Source organism: Anopheles coluzzii, chromosome 3, assembly GCF_943734685.1.
Source record: "Anopheles coluzzii chromosome 3, AcolN3, whole genome shotgun sequence".
NCBI lineage: Eukaryota > Metazoa > Arthropoda > Insecta > Diptera > Culicidae > Anopheles > Anopheles coluzzii.
This window is the reverse complement of record NC_064671.1, coordinates 10,046,009-10,070,681: the sequence shown is the minus strand read 5'-3', so window position 1 is coordinate 10,070,681 and position 24,673 is coordinate 10,046,009. Positions and strand designations below refer to the sequence as shown.

The 24,673-nt window shown below is 50.0% G+C and overlaps 8 protein-coding genes across 12 annotated transcripts in view; 5 read left to right on the top strand and 3 right to left on the bottom strand.

Annotated features, from left to right (window-relative positions):
* Positions 1-3,130, top strand: part of LOC120960056 (UHRF1-binding protein 1-like) — a 33,780-nt gene extending 30,650 nt beyond the window's left edge. Inside the window, 1 exon segment of the mRNA XM_040383977.2 lies at positions 73-3,130. Coding sequence (XP_040239911.2) covers positions 73-295 — 223 coding nt within the window. The 3' untranslated portion in view covers positions 296-3,130.
* A 233-nt stretch (positions 3,131-3,363) lies between these two features.
* LOC120960065 (sodium channel protein Nach) lies at positions 3,364-5,481 on the top strand. Its single transcript, XM_049610704.1, has 3 exons — positions 3,364-4,001; positions 4,071-4,155; positions 4,197-5,481. Exons 1-3 carry the CDS (start codon positions 3,364-3,366, stop codon positions 5,025-5,027), a joined length of 1,554 nt encoding a protein of 517 aa, XP_049466661.1. The 3' UTR covers positions 5,028-5,481.
* Positions 5,482-5,681: 200 nt separating this feature from the next.
* LOC120960059 (TBC1 domain family member 19) lies at positions 5,682-8,309 on the top strand. Its single transcript, XM_040383985.2, has 7 exons — positions 5,682-6,154; positions 6,288-6,461; positions 6,539-6,960; positions 7,097-7,343; positions 7,413-7,550; positions 7,635-7,969; positions 8,037-8,309. The coding sequence occupies exons 1-7, from the start codon at positions 6,110-6,112 to the stop codon at positions 8,290-8,292; spliced, it is 1,617 nt and encodes a 538-aa protein (XP_040239919.2). The 5' UTR covers positions 5,682-6,109; the 3' UTR covers positions 8,293-8,309.
* A 69-nt stretch (positions 8,310-8,378) lies between these two features.
* LOC120960066 (39S ribosomal protein L28, mitochondrial) lies at positions 8,379-9,815 on the bottom strand. Its single transcript, XM_040383993.2, has 3 exons — positions 9,653-9,815; positions 9,331-9,472; positions 8,379-9,245 (listed from the first exon to the last, which is right to left on the bottom strand). Exons 1-3 carry the CDS (start codon positions 9,671-9,673, stop codon positions 8,539-8,541), a joined length of 870 nt encoding a protein of 289 aa, XP_040239927.2. The 5' UTR covers positions 9,674-9,815; the 3' UTR covers positions 8,379-8,538.
* Positions 9,816-10,052: 237 nt separating this feature from the next.
* LOC120960067 (mannose-P-dolichol utilization defect 1 protein homolog) lies at positions 10,053-11,499 on the top strand. The gene is made up of 2 exons (XM_040383994.2): positions 10,053-10,324; positions 10,402-11,499. Exons 1-2 carry the CDS (start codon positions 10,237-10,239, stop codon positions 11,115-11,117), a joined length of 804 nt encoding a protein of 267 aa, XP_040239928.2. The 5' UTR covers positions 10,053-10,236; the 3' UTR covers positions 11,118-11,499.
* A 2-nt stretch (positions 11,500-11,501) lies between these two features.
* Positions 11,502-12,481, bottom strand: LOC120960068 (inosine triphosphate pyrophosphatase). Of its 2 annotated transcripts, none has more exons than XM_040383995.2 (3): positions 12,377-12,481; positions 11,944-12,208; positions 11,502-11,878 (listed from the first exon to the last, which is right to left on the bottom strand). In XM_040383995.2, exons 2-3 carry the CDS (start codon positions 12,179-12,181, stop codon positions 11,550-11,552), a joined length of 567 nt encoding a protein of 188 aa, XP_040239929.1. In that variant the 5' UTR covers positions 12,182-12,208; positions 12,377-12,481; the 3' UTR covers positions 11,502-11,549. The 2 variants fall into 2 exon arrangements, with proteins under 2 accessions (XP_040239929.1, XP_040239931.1); XM_040383997.2 differs by having other exon boundaries at positions 11,944-12,232; positions 12,377-12,459.
* Positions 12,482-12,777: 296 nt separating this feature from the next.
* On the top strand, positions 12,778-22,600 carry LOC120960055 (unconventional myosin-VIIa-like). Of its 4 annotated transcripts, none has more exons than XM_040383974.2 (11): positions 12,786-13,201; positions 14,254-14,391; positions 14,460-14,582; positions 14,677-15,795; positions 15,871-16,386; positions 16,487-17,371; positions 18,629-18,826; positions 18,926-20,713; positions 20,775-20,890; positions 20,955-21,117; positions 21,185-22,600. In XM_040383974.2, exons 1-11 carry the CDS (start codon positions 13,181-13,183, stop codon positions 22,469-22,471), a joined length of 6,354 nt encoding a protein of 2,117 aa, XP_040239908.2. In that variant the 5' UTR covers positions 12,786-13,180; the 3' UTR covers positions 22,472-22,600. The 4 variants fall into 4 exon arrangements, with proteins under 4 accessions (XP_040239910.2, XP_049464282.1, XP_040239908.2 ...); XM_040383975.2 differs by lacking the exon at positions 12,786-13,201 and adding an exon at positions 13,400-13,607; XM_049608325.1 differs by lacking the exons at positions 18,926-20,713; positions 20,775-20,890; positions 20,955-21,117; positions 21,185-22,600 and having other exon boundaries at positions 12,779-13,201; positions 16,487-17,324; positions 18,629-18,722.
* LOC120960064 (zinc carboxypeptidase-like) lies at positions 22,534-24,625 on the bottom strand. Its single transcript, XM_040383990.2, has 5 exons — positions 23,822-24,625; positions 23,376-23,757; positions 23,220-23,307; positions 22,858-23,148; positions 22,534-22,785 (listed from the first exon to the last, which is right to left on the bottom strand). The coding sequence occupies exons 1-5, from the start codon at positions 24,112-24,114 to the stop codon at positions 22,592-22,594; spliced, it is 1,248 nt and encodes a 415-aa protein (XP_040239924.2). The 5' UTR covers positions 24,115-24,625; the 3' UTR covers positions 22,534-22,591.
* Between the last annotated feature and the right edge of the window lie 48 nt (positions 24,626-24,673).

Genomic DNA, 24,673 nt, shown 5'->3' with positions numbered 1-24,673 from the left:
AAGCGAAGAGGAAAATTAATTTTGCACAGTTAAATGTTTATTTAATTTACAATTATCGCTCCTTTTTTGTAGAATGAAAGTACGGCAAGATAATGAGATGCTGAAGAACTACCTGAAGGCGGCCCAGGACGACATCACGACGCTGCTGGACGAAAAGCGCACCCTGATGGCGACGATCAAATCGTTGCAGGATCAGCTCACCTCGCTGAGCGACGTCCAGCTGGGGCAGCAGGATGGCAAAAGATAGCACAACTGTATGGACTGTATACAGTGCTGCGGTGAAAATCCATTCTAAAGCGATGGAAGCGTTTCCCCCGGTCGGTTTATGTTTTTGAAAGCGCGTACGATCGGCACACAGCACCATCACCAGCTGCCAATGGCGCACGCTTTTGAAAACAAGCAAAACCCCGGAGGAAAAGTGGTGGTGGTATAGGGCAATTGGTGGACTTTTAGTCAGAAGAGTTTGATCGAAAGGCAACGGAGATTTGTTTTGGGAGAGTTTACCATCTTTTCCACACGTGTTCCAACTGTAGGCGTTCCGCAATGGGCTGTATTGGTCTTGTAATTTTAAAAATGTTATGTTTTATTGTTCTCTTTATTTTGTTGATAATTTTTAGGCGTGAAATTTTATTCTATCGAGAACTGCAGCCGTGAACTGAACCGTGAAGATACACAAAAAAATGAAAATGAAGAAAAGTAGCTAAAAGTTGAATTCGAAACAGAGAGAGAAAGAGAAAGATAAAGGTAACAAAACATGTGTGCCGTGCCAGAGATAGTCCGCATCATACTTTTACCCCACCGGCATGTAGCATGTATGAGTAAACAGTCTAAAGAGCAAGCTTGTACAAGGCGAACAAGCGAATTGATCCATTCTACGTCTTACAGGGTTTTTCCAGGAGTTCTCATAGCTATGGGACACTTTTGTTTTCTCTTTCACACGTGATATGAATTTGAAGTAATGGGAATTGGACTCTATAGCACCCTTGTTGGACAAACCCAGTAGGAATTTTCAAAGAGCCTTGGAACCATGGAAAAAAGGAACCATAGAATCCAATTGCCATCATATGAAGTTTACTTCCAATAGGAAAGAGTAAAGGAAGTGTTCGACAGCTATGAGAACGCCTGGCAAACCCTGTAAGGTAATCGTCCTAAAAAGTATTCAGTTGGAAAATGGTTGTTTTTTGTTTCTATACCTTTGGTTGTTTTATTTTTATACTAATCCGCTAGAAATGTACTTTTTCAAGTTTTGCCATTATTCGTAATTAGTTTAAAAAAAAAAAACGGTTAAACCAAAATGTGACGGGGCAAGTACGGTAACGAAAAGTTGTGTGGAGAATGCACAAGAATAAAAACACACACACTCGCTCTAGCAATAAACAAAGAAAAGCACTCGATAAAGAGAGATCGATAAAGAGAGAGAGAGAGAGTGAGAGAGAGCGCGGGAAACCCGATGTGAAGTTAAACTCTAATCGTTGTGTTAATTATACACCCATTCCTTCCAAAAAACAAAAGAACCACGTTGTGAATAGCAATTGCTGCACTAAACTGCACACTCTGTGTGTGTTGGCTACACACATTCTTCGTTACATGCGCATGTATCGCGAGTTGTAAATGATTGAACAAACCAATTCCTAAGCCGCCCCAAGCCAAGATGATTCTGTGTGTGTGTGTGATATTAAGTTTACCCGCGTGCGCTTCTGTTCTGCTCGGCTCGCTGTGTCGCGTGTGTGTTCTGTAATTTAGCAACAAAAAAGAGTAAAACAACAAACAAACCAGCAAGCTGGTTAAGCGGAAAAGCTATCGAGCGCGGGGTTTAAGAAGAGGAGGAGGAGGAAGAAGAAAAGGAAAACGAAGCATCTTATTAAAGTTAACCATTCCCGTAATGTTCACGAAGAGAAGATACGGCAACAGGAGAACAGTCAGCAGCATGAAACAGATATACACATATATTTAGGATAGGAATTCGCAATACACAACCACTACCACACATAAGGAGGGGGGTGTATAGGTAGGGGGTGGTATATTCTAGGCATAGTAATGTTGTTCCGTTGCGTTCGGTTACATGTTCATACAGCCGGTAGGGTACGGATTAACAAAAAAAACAATGCACTAGTGTGTTAAGCGGTGTGCAACCATTCCCAGAAGCAACGTAACGTTTGGTTTTAGTTTAGTTACCTCTTACTCCTCGTACACGTGATACACGATCAACCCAATCCTCCGTAGTTAGTTTGTTGTACAAAAGCAAAAGAAACGTATGTATGTGTGTGTGTGCGTGCGTGTCTGTGAAACTATTTTGAAACGAACTCAGCAAAACGCGGGAACGAATTATACAACCAAACTTAGACAGACGGACAGACCGATAGAGGCAGCCTAAACATTAGAATAGGAATATGAACCAAATATATTATACACGATGGTGGTTGGCATTGGGAGAAGCGTACGGAAGAATAGATAGGTTGCGCGTGGTGGTGCCCTGTCCCAAATTTCGTCGCACGCGATGTTGTTCATTTCGTTTTCTTTCTCAAGAGCGTTTTAAATACGAATATTGCGAATGGAATAATGGCAGGGCTGGATGGTGTGGCACCGGATTGAAAGACTTTAACTAATTGTGCTTAAGGCGCACGTACACTAAGCAGCAACGATGTCACTACACACACACACACGCACACCGTACACTAACGATCGTTAGGTTTAAAGGATTGCAAAGAAACATGTGATTGATGAGACATTATAGGCAAAGGGGGCGATTAATATCTGCACCGCCGCCTCTCCCCGAGCTGGTACAGAAGCAACAGAAAAAAAACTCCAACCCACAGCACAGCACACCTTCGTCCACCGTATAATCCGAACCCACTAAGGGCACAGGGCGTACGCACCTGTTTCCCACATACCCTTTTTGAAAACTCACACCGACCATACAAAACATCGGTACACAAACCTATACACACTGAGAGCGTGAGAGAGAGAAAGCGCAGAATACGCAGGAGGAAGAGGTGGACGTTCCACGGCACACTGGAAAGGAAAGGTTCTCCCCTCCCCAAAAGTCTAACGTGTTACAGAATAGAAACATATTTACCGATTATAACAGTTACCTATCTATTGGATTCAATAAAAACGAAAACACAAGCCACGATTGGATGCTCTGGTTGATGAAGAAAAGAAAGAACCGCTTTGGGAGGTCGTCACGATATGGGCAATATAGTTCATCTAATATTGAAGACGACATGACGGTCCCGCAGCACGGCTAATTCACTTTCCATGCTGCGCAAAAGTGGCTGCTTTAATAATTAATTTCACGCAGAAAACGAACGCGGCATCGCCCGTCAAGCGACGAACCCCTGCTTCGTCAGATCACGCTCAACGATGGTGGTGGTAAAAGCATTCCGCGTCCTGTACCGCATCCTGGTCGATTACTGCTCCAACTGCTCCCTGGCCGGCGTGGGGTACATCTCCAACCGGAAGTACCACTGGACCGAGCGCCTATTCTGGATGGCATGCGTCCTGTTCGCCTGGACCGGCTCGTACATGCTGATCAACACGTACATGGAGCTGTTCCGCAAGGATGCGGTCAGCATCGTGGTGGAGAATCTGGATCCGCGCAAAGACATTGCCCACTTCCCGTCGGTGGGCGTCTGTGAGATGGGCTACACCAAGCAGCAGTACGATGCGCTCCAGCAGGTGATCGACGGGTTGCGCACGACCGAGGAGATGGAGTACAACTACGATGTGGAGGAGTTTATGTTGCGCCTGATCTACCACAACCTGTACAACTACGGCTCGATCAAGTCGTACTGTGCGATGTACAAGGACTGTGACGACTGTGTCAAGTGTCCGGTGGAGGGGTATCCAAGGTTCTCGAACGCGGTGCGGGCGAACTGTTCCCAGCTGTTTGATGAGTGCCGCTGGAATGGGAAGGTGTTCGATTGTTGTCGCTACTTCCGGCCGATCCAGACGACGATGGGCTCGTGCTTTCTGCTCAACTCCATACAGACTGTTAGCAAGTAATTGGGAGTGGGGAGTGGAAGTTTTGGCGTTGGAGTTCCAAAATGACACTAAATTCTTCCACGCAGATATGGGCCACAGTGGTTGCGGATGGATATGAGCATGGCATCGCCGAAGGGAGAGCTGCAGCTGAACTTTAGCCGAGCTACAACGGTCAGGAAGTGGCAGTGGAAATGTAGTTGATGCATCTCTAAGCTCTTTTACTTTCTTTTAAGGCATACGTCCAGAACGAAGAGGACATCCCGCATATGCTGCTAACCACGCTCCAGTTCAACCAGATGCCGGAAGGGTACGCTGGGAAGATCTACATCACCGTCCAGAGCATCGCAAACGATCCGCTAGTTCGAACGGTTGACAAAAGTGTGCGGCGGTGCGTTTTCCCCGACGAAGGGACCGACCACCGGTACGCGAAGTACAGCTACAGTGTGTGCGTGACGGAGTGCCTCAAGACAGCGCAGATCAAAACGTGCAACTGTTGCCACCATAACATGCTGCTTGGAAGTACTGGAAGTAGTGTGGGTAGTGGTAGTAGTACAGCAGTATCACACATCCCTTCTTTTCCAGAGAACGATAAAAGTCCCGTCTGCGGGTACGATGGGCTAAACTGTCTCGACCAGCGCGATCTGATGTTTCCCCAGACGACCATCATGCAGCCGTGGCGCACGAACGGGCTGGTGTGCGATTGCTTCCCTTCCTGTACCGAGCACGAGATTCGCATCATAGGACGCGAAACGGACATGGAAGCACGGACCGGACGCTCGGTACTGATCAAGATTATGAGCCTACCGTCGCAGCGCTACCGGCGCCAGATCGTGCGCGAAGACATCGACGTGGTCGTCTCGATCGGTGGCATATTGGGGCTGTTTACCGGGGCGAGCATTCTAAGCTTGGTAGAGTTTATCTACTTCTTTACGGTGCGGTTCGGGTCGTATGTGGTGACCGAAATTAAGGAGGAAGAAAGTGCCGATGATGAGTCGGATGAGCATGACAAGCAGGACAATCGGAAGGCATTGCATCATGGTTAATATCTAACTGGATTTTGAATTTCTAACGGGATTGTTCAGTACCATTCGCTTGAGGTTTTATAGGAATTTGGAGTGTGTCCTGGAAATCGCTTTTTTGTGCTATGCTTCATTCCCTTATTTTTTGATTTTTCTAACACTGGAGTGGGGTCTTAAGCTCAGAACAGGTCTGAAAATAGTTCCAAGGGGATGTATAAGACACGTGCTACGATCTAGCTCCAATATAGAGTCCTAGTTCCAAAGCCTGGATATCTTTGGAAGTTTGGAGAAAGCTTGAAAGGATTATCAGGTCTCGCATAGGGACACTGGATGTCCCCATTTTCCGCTTGTGTGCGCCTCAGAGTTTACAGACACCTCAGAATTACATTTCAAAGTCCTATCACCTGCCCACATGAACTAGTTTAATACAAATTCTTCATATTTGATGCAAGTTTTGCAAAAAAAAAACAAACCCCGAAGTAGTTAAATTCAGAAAGAAAGTAACCCCTCGAATACCCCCCCTTCCAACATACCAACCTCCTCCCAGCTCTGTCCCCTCTCTAAACCCAAACCGACCGAGAAAACTTGCGCAAAAAACTGTAAAACAGGTCACCGCCACCAAACCGAGCGTTGCCACGGGTAACGATGCCTGGTTATTTGGTTACCAATCAAAGCACCACCAGCGCCACCCAGCCACACAGTGTACGGACAAATACTGGGCAGCTCGGGACAAACTCTTGCTCTCGTGCTGTGCTGTGTGCTGTTTCGGTGTTTGTGCGTGTCCGTTTTTTGATACCGGAAAATCCTACCGTGGAAGGAAAAAAGGCAGCAAATCCTGACCAGAAAGGGCGGTCTTATGCCGTCCCACCCCATTTTCAAAATTCGACCCTTGTGAAGAGAGAGAGCGAGACAGAGCGGGAGAGAGAGAAAGGCCGTGAGTAGGTGGTTACCCCGTCGGAATAAATAAATATTTACCATCGGCCGTCGTGGAAGTTTGCTGACGGGTTGTCGTAAAATTGATTCACCAAACGAGCTCTGCAACGCGAGTTCTCGCTATCAGGGGGAGAAAGTGGCTGGCGGTGGACCGTGGAGCACGAGTGAAAACGATGCTGGTGAGGGCAACCAATTCAAAGGACACAGAAGACACAACGGTAAGCAGGGGGATGAAATGGGGGGGATTGTGGACGTAAAGTAACATGGAAAAAAATGGAGAAAGAACTCGTTGAGCATGACGAGTGCGGGAGGTTCTTCTCGCCGACGAATATTGCAACAGTTTCCTTTCAGTCGTCGACAGAGTTGGCCGACTCGGCAGAGCCTGGTGCAATCTATCCGCTGGCCGTGCACGACAGCAGCTTCATGGAGGAACTGAAGGACACGAGCATCCACCATACGGCCCTTCGGCTGGCGGAGGACGTGAAGACGATGAAGCTGTACGGGAATCTCTACAAGATGGTGCAAGTAAGTGGCAAGGACCTTGGGTCTCAGGAGTGCGCAACCAATAAATCCATTTTACTTTTCTATTTTTTGGGGGCTAGAAACTTTCCTGCTCTCCGGAGGTGGACAAGGACGACATGAAGCAGACGCTCGAGACGGCGATCAAGGCGAACGGGCTGGAGATTGAGATCCGCAACGTGATCTACCATCTGATCCGGAACAGCGTAAAAAGTGACACTCGTCCAACGCCGGCCAGCAGCGATCCGTTGAACTATCTACGCCGAGCAGGTATCCAATGGGAACGACGGGTACGCAAGTCGTTGAACTCGATGTGCTCGGAATCGAAAGCGCAACTGCACGGTCAGATGCGCACCGCATCCGACCGGGAGGAGATCCTCTCCAAGTGGGACGAGCTCAGCACCTATCAGATCGATCTCAGCAACTATCGACCGGTGTACGCTCCCAAAGATCTGCTCGACGTGCTGCTATCGCTCAAGGGACCGATGAAGCAGGATGAGACTGAGTAACCACAAACAATCATACACACGTTTTACGGGATAATCCGCCTTGAAGGGGGAGCCTTCCATTTTTGCCCGGAAGTGTGCCCCCTTACGGGCGCGATCGAATGGCGCTAATTTGAGTCCTTCTTTTCTTTCAAGCTTTCTGCCGAAATGGGAATTCTCGCACATTTCGCTCACGGTGAAGAATCTGTTCGAGCTGCGGGTTCACTTTTCCGAGCTGCTGCGCAACGATAACAACTTTGGCGACTGGTCGGTCACGTGTCAGAAGATCCTGAAGACACGGCACGCCCCGCTGTGCCAGCAGGCGCTGAAGAAGGGAGTAACGCCGCCACCGTTACGGGGAGCGTTATGGTCGTACGTGCTCGGCAGCCAAGTGGAGCAACATGTGCGTATGAAGTGTGGTGGCCCGTGTTTGCATCACGAATGCAATATTTAAAAATGCTTTCTTTTGCAGCACGTGGAACACTGGGAAGCGCTACGGCAGTCCGTACTGACCAACGAGTCCATCGTGGACAAGCTGGTGTTCAAAGACGTACAACTGACCGCTACGAACGATGACCGTTACTTCGTGTTTGAAGATGTGCTCTATCAGGTAGGTTAGCTGCGACACACGTGGTCGATTTTGGAATCTTAAAAAAAGGTTGCTTTGATCTGTTCCCTTCATTCGCCAACACAGATTATGCTCTGCTTTAGCAGAGACACAGAGATTAGCCAGCTGATACAGGTGGAGTTCACCAACTCGGCGAAAGCGAAGCAGTACGAAGGGCCACCGTGTGGGTTCGTGCCGTTCCACGGCATCTGCATGCTGGCCGCCCCGTTCTGCTACCTGTACGATAATCCCGTCTCGCTGTACTACACCTTCCGGGCGTTCTACATCCGGTACTGCCATCGGCTCACCACGATCAACACCCATCCGCAGGGGATCGTGAGTTTGTGCCTGCTGTTCGAGAAGCTGCTGCAAACGCACGAACCACAGCTGTGGTCACACTTCCGGGAACTTCAAATCCAACCGTAAGTAGCCTACCACGCACCGTGCTTGCGACCGTTCGTTATCTATGTTCCGTTCCACATGCTGCAGGATTCGTGTAGTGTTCAAGTGGTTGATGCGCGCGTTCAGCGGCCACCTACCACCGGAACAGCTACTGATACTGTGGGATTTGATTCTCGGGTACGACAGCCTGGAAATACTGTCCCTGCTGGCCATCATCATACTGAGCTTCCGGCGCGAAAGCCTCATGCAGGTGACGTCGGTCGAAAACATTGAAGCGATCCTGTCCGATCTGTCCTCCGTTAAAGTACTGCCGCTCATACAACTGACACTGTCACGGGACTGAAACCCTGCCACTACACTGCGTGCCGTACCGAAAACTGACCACTGCCCACTGAATAAGCGAACGAAATATAGCATAAAGAAGATGAGTTTTGTTTTTGTTTGGTTACTATTATTAACAGGCGCGTTTTGATGGTGGTTTTATTCACTGGCACAGACAGTGAAATTAAAACAGGACTCCCGCGCGTACTTCTAATTCACCCAAATTACACACACGCACACTAACGAAAGACGCGTCGCCACCCTCAGTCTACCAATTTTTCGGTTTAAAGCTAAGCTTCGACAACCAAGAGGAGGAGGCAGAATCCTTGATTCCCTTCAGCTCCTCCACCTCGGATCCGCCACTTTCGCCTTCCTGCGCTTCCCGGATGCCGGCCTCCCGCAGCTGCTCGATCAGCTTCTGCCGGAACAGCAGCTTCTGGGGCAGCTGGGCGTCGTGCTCTTCGGTGATGCTTTTCATCTTCATCAGCGCCTCGGTATAGGTCAGCCCGTACCACTCGATCTCCTCCGGCGTGTACTGCTCCAGGTAGCAGGCGAACTCTTTCAGGTACTCCTGCTGCTTGGACGGTTCCGCCGCCAGCCGCGGGCAGCCAGCGGCCAGCTCTTCCAGCACTTTCTTCTTCAGCTTGATGGCGAGCAGTGAGCGTAGATCGCAGGCCGGGGTTTTCAGCAGATAGTGATCGAACCCATGGTGGTCGTGGATCTGGGCGAGCGTCCTATCGGTCACCGTCACCGCCATGTACTCGTTCAGCACCCGGCTGTGCACGACCGAGCGGCGCAGCACCGGCACCCAGAAGTGTGGCACGCGCCGTTTGTACTGGTTGCGCTTCTGGAAGCCCTTGATCACCGCCTCACCGCCCCAGATGCCGTCGTGCGCTTCCGGCGGATCAATGAGCGGCAGTGGCACGTTCTGGATGGGCGATACGAGCCCGGTAATGTCTTCCCGCTGGAACATACCTACGGGCGAAAGTATGATTGAGTGGTCGCGTTTGAGGGAGCCTGCTTTGTGTGGGTTCACTTCCCCCTCCCCCATCACACTTACCATCCTTCGGGACGTAATGGACGGCCGCGGGCGTTTGGTTTTTCCATTCGTTCCAAAACTTCCGGTAAGCCTGGGGCAGCATGGCCCCGAGCCCTTTGGCGAATTTGTTCGATTTCCTCAACCCATAGAGCAGCTTTGCTCCCTGGCAAACAAAGGGAAACACAAGTACGTGAGCACGTAAACAGACACACGCAGGATGATGAAATATGGACTCGGTTACATCAACATCAAAACACTCGATTGGTGATGGGAGAGAAACTACGTCGTGGACTGGGGCCAGGTTACAGGTGATTTATGAGAAACACCCACCACTTCTGCTTACCTGAGGTGTCGCTGAAGCCATTCAATAGCAAATTTCGGCAATGTTTGGTAGAAAATATCAACAAAAGAATGTATTTGTTGGCGAATCTTTTCCGCTCTGTTATGTTGTGCGCAGCCGATGCTTGCGATTTGTTGCTTATCGCATGCACGGTTTGACGTTTCCGAACAGCAGTGCACAGTGGGCTTAGATTGTGGTGTTTATTTTGCAGAAAATAGTGTTTTATTATAGCTAAAAATTATGAAACTACAGAAGATTTAAAGAACATCAAATTTTAACAGATTTTCAGCCGAAAATGAAACCAAAAGCCATACTAGATCTCGCGAAACAAAAATCATCGCCAACCCGCAATGGGGAAAAAACATCGCAACACATCGCACACTGCAGTGTTTGACATTTGACGCTGTCACTGTCGGTGCCGTGTTGTCCTTTTTTTCTGTGCCGTCTGTGCGTGAGCCCCGTCGGTAATTTAGTGTTTTTCTCCCTCGGAGTTTGGTGCTTTTGGTGCTGCGGTTTTGCATAAACCCTCCTTGGAGTATCCCGTTTTATCGCCTAAAGTGTGGCATAGTCCCTAGCGGCCTTCGAAAATGGTGGACTACGGCAAGCAGTTCATGCTGTACCTGATGGACGAGAAGTGCTACGATAATTACTTCGTAGAGTTCGACCTGCTCGATGGTACGTAATATCGTGTGTGTGTGCTCTTGCAATCTTTCGCGCTAACCTTTGAACTCGTTTTCCCTCCCTCTTTGTAGGTGACTGTTTCCGGGCGCTGCTCAGCAAGGGCCTAGGGCTCGGCATCATCGCCGGCTCGGTGCTGGTAAAGGTGCCCCAGATTACGAAGATTCTCGCCAACAAGTCGGCCCGCGGCATCAGCCTGTTCAGCGTGCTGCTGGACCTGTTCGCCATCACGATCCACATGGCGTACAGCTTCGTGAACGGGTTTCCGTTCAGTGCCTGGGGCGATACGGCCTTCCTCGCCCTGCAGACGGCCATCATTGCGATGATGGTGCTGTTCTACGGTGGTTCTACCGTGCTTGCCGGTGCCTTTACCGTCGGCTATTCCGCGCTGGTGTACGTGCTGATGGGTGGGCTGACCCCGCTCAACTATCTGCTCATTGCGCAAGGGTTCAACGTGCCGATACTGCTGCTCGGGAAGCTGTCGCAGGCATTCACCAACTATCGCAACGGTAGCACCGGGCAGCTATCGGCGGTAACGTGCTTTATGCTGCTGGCCGGTTCGCTCGCCCGCATCTTCACCTCGATCCAGGAGACGGGCGATCAGATGATGATCATCACGTACGGTTCGTCCTCGTTCGCCAACCTGGTCATTGCGCTGCAGATGCTGTACTACTGGAACGCGTCGGACAAGCAGCAGAAGAAGAAGAAGGCGGCTGCTCCCGCCGCCGCCGCCGCCGCTGCACCGGCAGCGACCAAAAAACCAAAGGCGAAGAGCAAGAAGACCGACTAGAGGGGGCGCGGCTCATCACAGCGGCTTCGTTTCGAGGGCGCCTGTCCTCGGACTAGTCACAACGAGAGAGGGGAGGGTTACTTTCCTCCTTTCGTCACATTTTCTATTTCAAAAGTTCAATTTGTTCTTCTCCGTCAATTATGCCGGTTTCCACATTTCTTAACTCGACCAGCGTGTGTGTGTGTGTGTGCGTTTAATTTAAGTCAGGAAAGTTTAGAGCGAGAGAGAAAGCGAAAAACGTTAACATTTCCAAGCTCTGCAAAAGACTATTTTAAAATGACAAGTACGAGTACGGCGGAGAGAGAGAGAGGCTGCTAAGTAATGCAAAAAGTAAAAAAACCGAGCGTTTGTAGTAAAATAAATTACCAATAATACTCCAAAAGCTCTTGCGTTTGTAAAATGCTAACACTTTTACTGATAAAAACCTTCAACTCATTTGCTTTCATCGGCAAAATGTTCCGCCAACTTCGCTAACGCACGGTACCGGTGTGAGATTTCGTTCTTCTTTGGCTTCGGCAGCTCGGCGTACGTTTGGTCGTACCCGGTCGGCTGGAAGACGGGATCCCAGCCGAAATCGCGCGGCCCCCTTGGTGCCACAATGTTTCCCTCGGTACGGCCCTGGAACAGTATCACCTCACCGTCCGGCCGGTCCGTGTAGGCGAAGGTACACACGGCCTGGGCGGACTTGTCCTCCCAACCGTCGAGCAGCTTATGCAATCCTTCCGGGCCGAGCTTGTCGAGGAACCACTTGATGTAGGGACCTGCCGGGAGTTTAAATTGGCTGTTAAAGTCTAACACAAATGTTAAATGCAGCGGCTTGACTTACCCGGAAGTCCTTTCAGTGCGTTAAAGCACAAGCAGGTATCTTCCACCATTACTGGCCCCTTAACCTGGCGGGCCGCTTCCAAGCACTTTAGCTTGCAGATATCATCGATTTCACCCTGCAGCTCCGGAAGGTCCAGCTTTACGGCGACAATTTCCCGCGGGAAGCGTGCCCCTAGGATGGCACGCACCTCTTCCAGCTTCTTGGCATTTCCGGTAACGAACGAGATCGGTCTTGCCATCGTGTTGCGGTGGTGCTGAAAAGCCGGCTGGAACAAGAGAGGGAAGGCGTTCTATGAAAGTAACGAGTATTCATAGGATTTTGGGTAAGGAATGTGATGAGAACACCGAAGGCAATTGATTTTGTTAATGATTGTACTCGTAAAAGCAGTAATTACACGAAGAAATGAATAAAAATGTGGAAATTGATAACCTACCGTCTTTTGAATGTAAACAAACAACAGTGCGGCCAGAAAGGCTCCCTCGCCAAATTCAACGCTGGTCTGACAGCAAGTCGAGCAGTAACGGATTCGAGCAGCTTCCGGATCGAGCAATTTGGCGCAATTTTGCATTGCAAACATGGCACGTGTTTTTACCTTTTTACCAAAAATGCTTTTAAAAAAAATATTTAATTTACAATTTAATATTTAATGTCACCGTTCGACGTTTATGTCACTTTGCCACACAGTGTATCTCGTCCAGTGTGTTTGGCCGCACGGGAGGGAAATTACTTATCACCTTTCATTGGAAAGATAACACCCTCAATAATTGATAACGCGGCGAGGAGGGGGGGGGGGGCACAGCCTAGTGGTGAGATATCGTGCGAATCTCAGCCCAGTCTCTGGTACAGTCACAGGCGATTGATTGAATCGAAGCCAGTGCATTAGGTACCGGCGGTAGAAGGTGATAGGCAGTTGCTCGTTACCTTTTCTTCCCTCTGTGCAAACGCGTTGATTCGTTGGCAGCGTAGTGAATTTGTGAAGAATTTCGTAAAAAATCGTTAAAAAGTGTCCGGATCCGGATGTAAATTGACGTACTTACAATTTGATTACACCGTGCAATTAGTGCTGATACGAATAGATCGCGTAAGAAGCAGTAGGAAGAAGCACAACACGCATACTGGTGACGTTGCAACTTTCTCGTCATTTTGTTTTACGATTCGATGACGAATTCAGGAAGTGTGTGTTGAGAAGTAGAGTTGAGAAGGAATAGCAACAGCACCACAAAACGACTTTGTCACGATGGATACTAAAGAGGAGCTTGTAAGTATTGAGTTCTATTTCCCCCCACACACACCCACACACACCTTCCCCACTCTTGTGTGTGATGCCAGCTGGTAAGGTGTTACATTCCACCGGAGCTTAGTCATTGATAACGCGTGCACGAGCGGGCTGACAAATCAAGGATAAGACGAACTGTCTGTGCGCCATCGCGGCGCAACGTGTCGAGCCTGTCGAGCGCACTTCCGTCTAGCTGGCGGTTGCGGGTGGATGCGGGTCCGTCAGTTTCGCTGATGACGAGCCGCGATACAGGTGCCCCTCGGCGTTACCTCGTCCCTTGTGATAGTGTGTTACCTCGTTGATCGTTGATAAGTGAACCGTTGGGTTGATTGTGCGTGGAGACAGTGGTGCGTCCCAAGTTTGCAGGGAGAGCATGCGGCGCGATATGGTACTTGAAGTGCATTGCCTTTGATAGGAAGAAAAACATGGGTCTATTATGAGTTGATTGGCATGGGCGAACGTGTCCTTCTCTAATTATGTTATGAAATGGAACGTGGAAGAATCGATTTCACTCCACGGGTGTGCACTTTGTTGTGTGGGCATGTGGTGTGGCTATCGTGCCGTGGTGGTCTTATCGAACCGTTTTTTGTGGGGAGGTGACAATGGAGTTGAAAAAAAACGACTGTAATTTGAGTGAAATTTAAGTCCAGTTTTAGCTGGTAAACCACCGAACCCATCGGTTAATCTTGTCTGTTTCGATAAGGATTAAGGCGAAGACAGTGGGGCAAGGGCTGCGTGTTGATGGTCTTAAACAAAAGCTCCAGAAGTATCTGTTCCGTAATCAGCTTACCGCACCTTACCGTTTGAGTGGAATTAGACCTTGAATTAATTAAAGAAAGCAGAGTAATTTTGCTCTAAAATAGCACACGCACCTGATCGAACTTGATCGAGTGAACCCGGATCTTCCGACCCCCATCGGAAGCCGATTAGATAAATCCTTTATTAGGAGTTTATTGTCTTACCCCTAAAAAAAAAGAGTCTGTTATTGTTTACCAATTACCAATCTAACGTTTAATCGTCTCTTTATCTTGCAGGGCGAATGGGTCTGGATCCAGCCCAAGCAGAAGCATGAGTTCGAGCTACCGTACGCGGGCCGCGTGCTTCGTACGCACGAGGGCCGCACGCTGGTGGCGAACGACGATGGGGAAGAGTTCTGGGTGAAGGACGCCGAGGTAAGCAAAGCTATCCTGTTTTGAGCACAACCAAATTCTCACACAACGACCCCGATCCATCGTCCCAGATAATCAAACCGATGCACGTGACGTCACAGAAGACCGTGCACGACATGATAACGCTCGGCGACCTCCAGGAGTACGCCATACTGCGTAATCTCATCGTGCGCTACCGGCAGAAGCAGATTTATGTAGGTCAATCAGTGTTTTTGGTGTGTCCGTTTGGTGCTTTATTGATTGTTTTTTGTTTGTTTGTTTGTTTGTTTTGCTCCTCCACCTCGGTAGACGTACACGGGCAGCATGCTGGTTGCGATAAACCCGTACGAGATACTGCCGATCTACACCTACGCCGAGATCAATCTGTACCGCGACCGGAAGCTGGGTGAGTTGCCACCGCACATCTTCGCGATCGGTGACAGTGCGTACCAGGAGATGAGGCGCGAGCAGCGCGATCAGTGCATCGTGATCAGCGGTGAGTCGGGCGCTGGGAAGACGGAAAGCACCAAGCTGATCCTGCAGTATCTGGCCGCGACGAGCGGGAAGCATTCGTGGATCGAGCAGCAGATCATCGAGTCGAACCCGATCCTGGAAGCGTTTGGGAATGCGAAAACGATGCGCAACGATAATTCGTCCCGGTTTGGCAAGTACATCGATGTGCACTTTACGGCGGAGGGCGTGATTGGGGGGGCTCGGATTGAGCAGTATCTGTTGGAGAAGTCACGCATTGTGCGGCAGAATAGGGGCGAGCGGAACTATCACATCTTTTACTCGATGCTGGCGGGGCTGTCGAAGGATGAACGGAAGGCGCTCGATTTGGAGGATGCGCCGAAGGCGTACGCCTATCTTACCAGTGGGCAGACGTTGCTTTGTGAGGGCCGGAACGATGCGAAAGAGTTTGCCGATGTGCGGTCGGCGATGAAGGTGCTGGCGTTCGATGATGAGGAGATTCGGTCGATACTGCGCCTGCTGGCGGCCATCCTGCACATGGGCAACGTGAAGTATAAGGCGACGGTGGTGCAGAACATTGATGCGGTGGAGATTAGTGATACGGTGAATGTGGGCCGGGTGGCGGTGCTGCTCGGTGTGTCCAAGGCGCAGCTGCTGAGTGCGCTGACGCGCCGGACGATCCTGGCACATGGCGAGCGGGTAGTGTCGCAGCTTTCGAAGGATCAGGCACTGGAGGCGAGGGATGCGTTTGTGAAGGCGATCTACGGGAAGCTGTTCATCACGATCGTGGACAAGATCAACCGGGCGATCTACAAGCCGTCGGGCAGGGGTAAGCTGTCGATCGGTGTGCTGGACATCTTCGGGTTCGAGCAGTTCGAGGTGAACAGCTTCGAGCAGCTGTGCATCAACTATGCGAACGAGAACTTGCAGCAGTTCTTCGTGAAGCACATCTTCAAGGTGAGAATGGGGCGGGGGGGCCTTAGAGAGGTCTTATAAGAGAACTCTAGCGCACTCTTGAACTTCCTCTTGCAGATGGAGCAAGCGGAGTACGCACGGGAAGGCATCAACTGGACCACGATCGACTTTATCGACAATCAGGAAATTCTGGACATGATCGGCATGAAGTCGCTCAACCTTATGTCGCTGATCGACGAAGAGACGCGCTTCCCGAAGGGCACCGATATGACCATGCTCTCGAAGCTACACTCAACGCACGGCACGAAATCGGTCTACGTGAAACCGAAGTATGATAAGGACGCAGCGTTCGGCATACAGCACTTTGCGGGCGTCGTGTTCTACCGGGTGGATGGCTTTTTGGAGAAAAATCGCGACTCGTTCAGTGCCGACCTGAAGGAGCTAGTAACGAAGAGCACCAACGACTATCTGGTGGCACTGTTCGGGACGGATGACTCGCTGGACACGACCAAGCGGTCGATTACGCTGTCGCTGCAGTTCAGGAATTCGCTTGACTCGCTGATGCGTACGCTTTCCTCCTGCCATCCGTACTTCATCCGCTGCATCAAGCCGAACGATATAAAGAGGCCAAAGGTAAGGGGTTTAAGAGGTAGCTTCAGATTTTCCAGGAAATGCTGCCCCGATATCTGCTACTAATGTGTGATTATGTTTCGTTTCGTTTTTGTGTGTTTAGATCATCGATAAGGCACTGTGTGTACGGCAGCTCCGCTACTCGGGCATGATGGAAACCGCAAAGATAAGAAAGGCTGGATACGCCGTCCGACACACGTACCGTGAGTTTGTGCAGCGGTATCGTCACCTCGTGTCTGGCATTGGTCCCGCCCACAAGGTGGACTGTGTACAGGCGGCGAAGGATATCTGCGCCAAGGTGCTCGTCCCTATACCGGACGACTATCAGTTCGGCATGACGAAGGTGTTCCTGAAGGAAAGCCACGACTATCTGCTCGAATCGGAACGATCGCGTGTGTATCTACACTACGTGGTGCTGATTCAGCGAGCCCTGCGTAAGGTACTGTTCTGGAGGTATTTGCGCCGCTACCGCCAGGCAGCGATCACGATCCAGAAGCACTGGCGAGCCCGTGGCTACCGTGCGGAGTACTTGATCATGCGCAACGGCTACCGGCGACTACAATCGGTCATCAAATCGCGCACCCAAACGTACGCTTTCGGACGGCTGCGGGAAGCGATCGTACAACTGCAAGCCCAGTGCCGTGGGTATCTAACGCGCCGCAATCTACGCGATCGCATCACCTACCGAGCGCGGCGCATGAACGAAATCATTGCGCTGCAGCGCACCGAGGAGCTACAGTTCCGCAAGTCGGGCAATGCGCGCTGGCAGGAGGACGCCGAACACAACTACTGGCTGCGGGTGGATGAGCTTAACAAGGAGATGGCGGAGCCGCCACCACCACCACCAGCACCGCCGATTATGGTGGTGGTGCAGCCGCAGCCGAGCATTAACGTGGAGGAGGACAACAAGATCGTGGACGACGTGTTCGGGTTTCTGGAAGGTACTACGAGCCCCGAGCCGGTACCGAAGCGGAAACCATCGCTAGCCGTAAGCAAAATGCGCCAGTATTTCGAAGAGAAGAGTCGCAACAAAAAGATCATCCCCACGAAGCTTCTGTCCCGTCCGGTTAACTATTACGAATCATCTAGGCTATGAAACGGGGGCTCCACATCGAATAATCGGTCATAATCGGCATTCAAACACACACTCACACACATTGTTGTAGATCCCTTCACTCGAAATAGGCTAACAGTTAGTGGTCATACAACCTCGCACAGCCCGGCACAATCACGCCCACAGCTCAAACACACAGACAGCAATGCACCAACGACAATTAGATGTTATTTTGTAAATAAATCAGTCACACTTAATCTCCCATCGCATTACAAACACCTTCGTCTCGAACAACACAAACAATGTATTAAATCCGTCTAGTACAGCAAGTATTATTAGCAGCTAAAAGCAATACACCTTGTTCCTGTTTTCGAATGTACATACATAAAAAAGAGCTCAGCTGTTTGCAGTTTCAAGATGCAAGAGATTCATTATGAGTAAGACATGTCGTGCAGGTTGTAATGTATGTGAGACGACACCAATCTGGAGCGCGTCAGTCACAAGCGCCGATTGATCGCCGACTGCCCCGGGGGGAGAGCTGCCCAGACGGTTTGACGGATAGCCTATCCGTCCAGGGTCTGCAACGATATCGCGCCTCTTATCGCGCGTAAGCCCTGCCGTCAGCTTACATGACAACTCCTACACGCACTCGTCAAGATAGTCAGTTTAGCGTGGTGGCCAAGTCCACAATTACTATGATTGATCAGATTGACGTGTTAGCCCCTTGCTTTGCAACCACGGACGACCATTTATGGTGGCGAAATTCCGCACACGCGACGCACGTTTCCGCGTTCCGTGGAAGTATTGGGCGGCACGCTCAAAATTGAAGACATGTTGTAAATACTGTAGATTAAAGATAGCATAAGATCATAAACTAACAAACACACGCAACACACACATACATTTATATAGACATAGAGTCAAAGAGTTGTACATATATACACACACCAAAAATTCGAACAGAAGTACACAATCGCGTTGAGTTTGCTCACTAACATCGATGACACAATACACACATTACATCAGATAACACAACCATTTCCATTTCATTTGTTATTCCACCTGTATATAGCACTATACATAGTTTCTTTTCTTCGATCTAATGGTAAAGCCGCAACCTCGGGCAGGCTTGAGCTACAAACACTAATACGCTTGTTGTGTCCGTCCTATGCGTCCCCATCCATGTGCTAGGGTGCTGACCAGCCAGAAGGAACGGATCAGCAGCAGCAACAACAAACGGTTTCTTATCGGGAGGATTTATCCGACTACAACTTTTCCAAATTTGCGGCCACCTACTTTGCGAACAATGCGTCTTATCAGTTCAGTAAGCGCAAGCTTAAATCCTCCCTGCTCGATCTGTACAGCACGGCCGATGTGATATCCGCCCAGGTGAGACACGCGCTGTGGATTGGTCTAGACTAGGGGAGAAGAAAGCGGAGTCATTAATTAACTATGATTTGTTTTTGTATTCTCCCTTCCCCCTAAAAGGCTCTTTGGATCACGATTCTACGCTTTATGGGTGATATGGCGGACGCAAAGTACGAAGATGAAAGTGACGACTCCAAGCTGAAACCTGTGATGCAGCGTGTTACCGTCACGTTGGGGCGCAATTTTGCCAAGACGAAGGACTTCCAGGCATTCCAGGAAACGCTGTCCGAGCATGATCGTAAGATGATCCACCGGACGTTGAAGAAGAAGTCGAAAATCCCCGCCGAGCTGAAGTCGATCGTGGAGAACACGGAGGAAATTACGGACTATCAGGAGTTTCTGAACAGTCGCAGCAACAATCTGGACAAGCTGCACTTTATCATTGGGCATGGCATTTTGAACAAGAACTTGCGTGATGAGATTTACTGCCAGATCTGTAAGCAGCTTACCAACAACCCAACGGCCACTTCGCATGCAAAGGGATGGATCTTGCTCTCCCTGTGTGTGGGTTGTTTCCCACCGTCGGAACGGTTTGAGAAGTATCTACGATCGTTCATAAGGGACGGTCCCGAGTTGTATGCCCCATACTGCGAGCTACGGCTTGATCGTACCCTGAAGAATGGAACACGCCGACAACCTCCATCCTTGCTGGAGCTACAAGCAACTAAAACGAAACGACCGATCAATGTCGGTGTGATCCTGATGGATGGTAGCAACCGTACGCTGGAGACCGACTCCGCCACAACGGCCGGTGAGCTGTGCGAGAAGGTGAGCGAGCTGGTGGGATTGAAAGATTGCTTCGGCTTTTCGATCTTCATCACAATGCAGGACAAGGTGCTGTCACTGCAGAGTGGTCGTGAGTTCTTGATGGACGCGATCTCCAACTGTGAGCAGTACGCGAAAGAGCAGGGGCAGAGTGAGCGAGCGGCCGATTGGAAGATCTTCTTCCGCAAGGAACTGTTCGCCCCGTGGCACGATCCTGCCATTGATCCCATTGCAACGGAGCTGATATATGCGCAGATTGTGCGTGGCTTGAATTTGGGAGAGCTTGTCAGCAATTCGGACAAGGATTTGGCGATGCTTGCCGCGCTGCAGTACTACGCAGAGTATGGAAGTGAGATGAGCACGAAAACACTGCAGGAGAGACTGAAGGATTTTCTGCCGAAAAGTGTACTGAGAGCGGAGACGACTCCACGCTGGATGCAGATGATTGAGAGTGCGTTCAAGAAGAGTCGGTGTGTGAAGGAGTTCCTGCAGCGCGGTGTTGCCAAGGAGGACATTGTGCTGTTTGCGAAGATCACATGGGGTATGATGTTTTCGCGCTTCTTCGAGGCGGTTCAGTGCAGTGGTCCATCGCTAGCAGCGGCAAACGTGATCATTGCGGTGAACTGGTCCGGGGTATACTTTGTGGATGAACAGGAGCAAGTGCTTGTGGAGCTGTCCTATCCGGAGGTGGTGCACATTAGCTGTGAGGAAGATGGGGAGACGGAAGTCGGCACATTGTATATTGGGACGATTCAGGGCGAGGAGTTTAGCTTCAAAACGTTCGATGCGAAGGTAGTGGCGGAGTTGGTGAACTTCCTGCTGGACGGGTTGAAGAAGCGCAGCATCTATGCGATCGTGGTGCAGTCGTACAAATCGGACACAACGGACGATACGGTGCTGACGCTGCTGAAGGGTGATCTGATAACGCTCGGGCAAGGGTTCACCGGTGAGTCGTTGATGGCTGAGGAGGCTACTTGGGGGTATGGAGAGAGCAATGGCAAGTCGGGCTACTTCCCAACGGAATCGATCTACATTCTACCAACGATCTTGCCTCCTTCGGGTGTTGTGTTGAACTTCTACAAGGTAACGTTTGATTGTGGGCTATTGTAGTCGGGTTTTTGTTAACATATGCTACTTCTTACAGAAAGAGAATGCGATAAAGAGCAAGAAACATGCTGGTCCTATTTACAACACCATTCAGCGGAAGAAGATGCACACTTTGCAGCAGTTCGCGTCGAATCACTTCCGAGCTCCGATTGCGTAAGTTTAGAAGATTTATATTAATTTTAAAGAATTTTTCATCTATTTGCCCTCCTTTTCCTAGGATTGTGTCCTCTTCAACAAGCATCACTAGTGTGCGCAGGACGACAGTTGAAGAGCTCTGGAAGCACACGAGGGATCCAATGAAGGCGCCACTGCTTGAACGTCTTCAAAACGATCGTGCCAAGTGCGATACTGCTGTTATGATTTTCACCCTGATTTTGAAGGTAAGTGCATTAAGATGTCTTTACTTTAAGACACTTATTGATTTGTCCTTCCAACTTCTTCCTCTAGTACATGGGCGACTTGCCAAAAAGCCGCGAACCGATCGATGTCGCCAAAATATTCACCCCGGCAATGTCCGACGACTTGCTTCGCGATGAAGTTTACTGTCAAATGATGCGCCAGCTGACCGAAAACAAGATCCAAATCAGTGAAGAACGTGGCTGGGATCTGCTGTGGCTTGCGACGGGTGTAATGTTCCCGAGCCAACCGCTCCAGAAGGAACTGTTTCTGTTCCTGCGCACCCGCAAGCATCCGATCGCGATCGATTGTTTGCAGCGGTTGCAGAAAACGATCAAGCTGGGCGCCCGGAAGTATCCGCCGTACATTGTCGAGGTGGAAGCGATACGCTACCGTACGGTGGAGATCTACCACAAGGTTTACTTCCCGGACGATACGGACGAAGCGTTCCAGATCGAGTCGTGCACCAAGACAAAGGATTTGATACAGACTATTACCCGCCGGCTAGAGCTAAAGTCGTGCGAAGGGTTCAGTCTGTTCATCAAGGTGATGGACAAGGTACTGTCCGTGCCGGAGGATTACTTTGTGTTTGACTTCATCTACGAACTGTTGGAGTGGTTGCGCGAGACACATCCGTCGCGTACGAATGACAACCGCATCCAGTGTGAGTATCAGCTGTTCTTCATGAAGAAACTGTGGCTCGCCGTAGTGCCGGGGCGTGATCGCAATGCGGACGAGATATTCCACTTCCACCAGGAGGTGCCGAAGGTGCTGCAAGGCTACTATCAACTCACCAAGGAGCAGGTGGTGGATCTGGCAGCGTACATCTTCTGGGCACAGTATGAAGTGTCCGATCTGGCATTGCTAAGCAAGAGCTTCCACGACTTCCTGCCCGTACTGATAGCGAAGGATGCGGAACGGCTGCAGAAGGTAGATCACTGGAAGCGTGATATCGTTGCGAAGATTGACTCCGTCAAGGGAATCACCGTGAGCGAGGCGAAGCTAGCCTTCTTGAAGATTATGCAGCAATTCCCAATGTTCGGCTCAACGTTTTTCGTGGTAAACCAAGCGACTGATCAGAACCTACCAGCGATGCTGCTGATAGCGATCAATCGCACCGGCTTTCATCTGATCGATCCACACACAAAGGAGGTGCTGCAGAGCTACAGCTACACCGAGCTAAACTTCTGGAGCTCGGGCAATACGTACTTCCACGTGAAGTTTGGCAGCTTGATGGGATCGACCAAGCTGCTGCTAGAAACGAAGCAAGGGTACAAGATGGATGAACTACTGGCGTCCTACATACGCCACTTTAAAGCGCAAGCTCAACGAAACTAGCGCACCGCAAGCGAACCAGTCGCAAAGCATGGAGAGGGAAAGAGGGAAAGATATGTAAACCGTTTTAAGTTTAGTTGTATTGCTTTATTGGAATAGGGAAATAAAAACAGGCAGTGCCGTTTAGACGTATCCAAGAGTCTTGGCTTCGGCCACGAAAGCAATAATGCCGTTGAGCGTCTCCTCCGCGTTCGGGATGATCTGGTTAGCGGGAAGGACGAATCCGGTTGCTCCGGTGTCGCGGAACTCGAAGGTGAATCCGAGCTTGGTACCGTGCACTCCGACGAAGTAGTCGACCGTGCTTCCAGAGGTAGTGTCTGTGGACAGAAGAGGAAAGAAGTGCATCATTTAATTATATTTAAACTTTAAAATGAAAGTAAGATACTTACACAGCACACTGGCACTGTTGCCATAGGTATAGCGCGTTCCATAGGTAGCCTCGATCGCGGCAGCCGTAACAGCGGCAATACGCTGCAGATCGGCATTGTTCGAAGGGAGAGGAGCACCACTGAATCCGAACGGAGTCAGCAGGTACTGGCCGTAAGAGTGGAACGAGAACTGGATGTTGATTTTGTCCGCAATCGTCGCGTAGTAGTCAGCCATGGCTTTCGTTTCCGGCTCGGAGAAGGCGGTCAATCCGGCAAACGTGTCCGAACAGGGGACAGATGAAGCTCCACCGGCTTGAGAAAGGGAAAAAGATGTAGTTTGAGATGTCTCCGCCAATGAGTCACATGAGTTTCGATGCACTTACTCATCCACATGTAGTCAAAGTTGCGGTTAGGATCAGCACCAACGCAGAGTGCATTGACTGGCTGACGAGTCTTGCGCCATTGACGGTTCTGTTGAGAAGAGCAGTAGGTTACGATCAACATCTTCCATACCTTATCACGACCCTAAAACTACTCACCGTGGTCTTGCTGTAGGTCAAACCGTCAGGATTAGCGACCATGATGAAGTACCAATCGTAGTTCTGGGCCAAGTTCTGCACGGCAGCGTTGCTCGACGTAACCAGCTCGTTCAGCAGCCACGTAGCAGTAGCGGACGAGATCCACTCGCGAGCGTGAATGTTAGCCTCAATGAAGATACCCGGATTGCCGGCCTTGTGCGACAGCTTGATTGCCTTCAGATCACGTCCCTCGAACGATTTGCCGTACACCGAACCGGACAGAATGGTAGGATTCTGCGCGACCATCTGATCCATCCAGGCGTAGATCTCATCCACGGTGTAGTAGTCGGTCCAGCCGAAGGTGGCGCGCGTACTGCGCATCGGACGTTCGTTGTCGATCACTCTGTGAAATGAGGTCAGTCAAAGATTAACACATAGCTGTCACAATAAAACGATGTATATCTTACTTCTGGAAGTCTTCAATCTGCAGGCGTGTCTTCAGTGCAAGCGCCACCGAGAGCTCCTCGAAGTGGGCAAACTTGTGCGGCGGCACCACGATGCTCAGGCGCATGTTGGTCTGCACCGGGGATTCCCAGAAGCTGTACCCATCGGGATTCAGCTCCAGATGCTGGAGCGTCTTCAGCTGCCGTTCCGTCTCGATCGACACCTCATACACGCGGTAGTTGTCGAACCGTGCCTGTTCGGCTGAACCGCCCCAGGTAATGGCGGCCACCAGCAGCAACGTTAGCTTGAACCACATCCTTGTCGTCTTTGCGTATTGAACGAAACGATAGCGATGCGTACACAATCAGGCCGCTTTTATAGGCAATCGGCTATCAGCGGTGTTGGAGTACGTTCCATTGGGGGCTCGGATACGATAATGATTGGAGATCATCGGGACGGGGGAAAACAAAGCATTAGCCTATCATCCCCCAAGAGATAGGATTAAGTGACGCAGAACGCCCATTGGCTGGGGAATGATTTGGCAACAAAATTTTCGTACGAAAAGAGATAGTACTTGAGGCAGGTGATTGGGCCGGCTATTGGAAAGTCCCTGTGCTGATAAGACGCTGGTTGTGGATTGAGAGTAGTATCATTGAATCAAGATAATTTCTATTCAATTCGGTCCCATTCAAGCTTCCGTGACGTGCGAATAGTTAAACGAAAAAAGTGGTTCGCCGTAAGAAACAATTCTTATCAAATCGGTATGGCTATTGCTTTGTCAGTAGTCCCCAAATCAGCAGGTATATCGAACATAACAAAAACTCGTTAGTAAACATAACTGAAAGTCATTATCAGCGTCCATGACATAATGAATG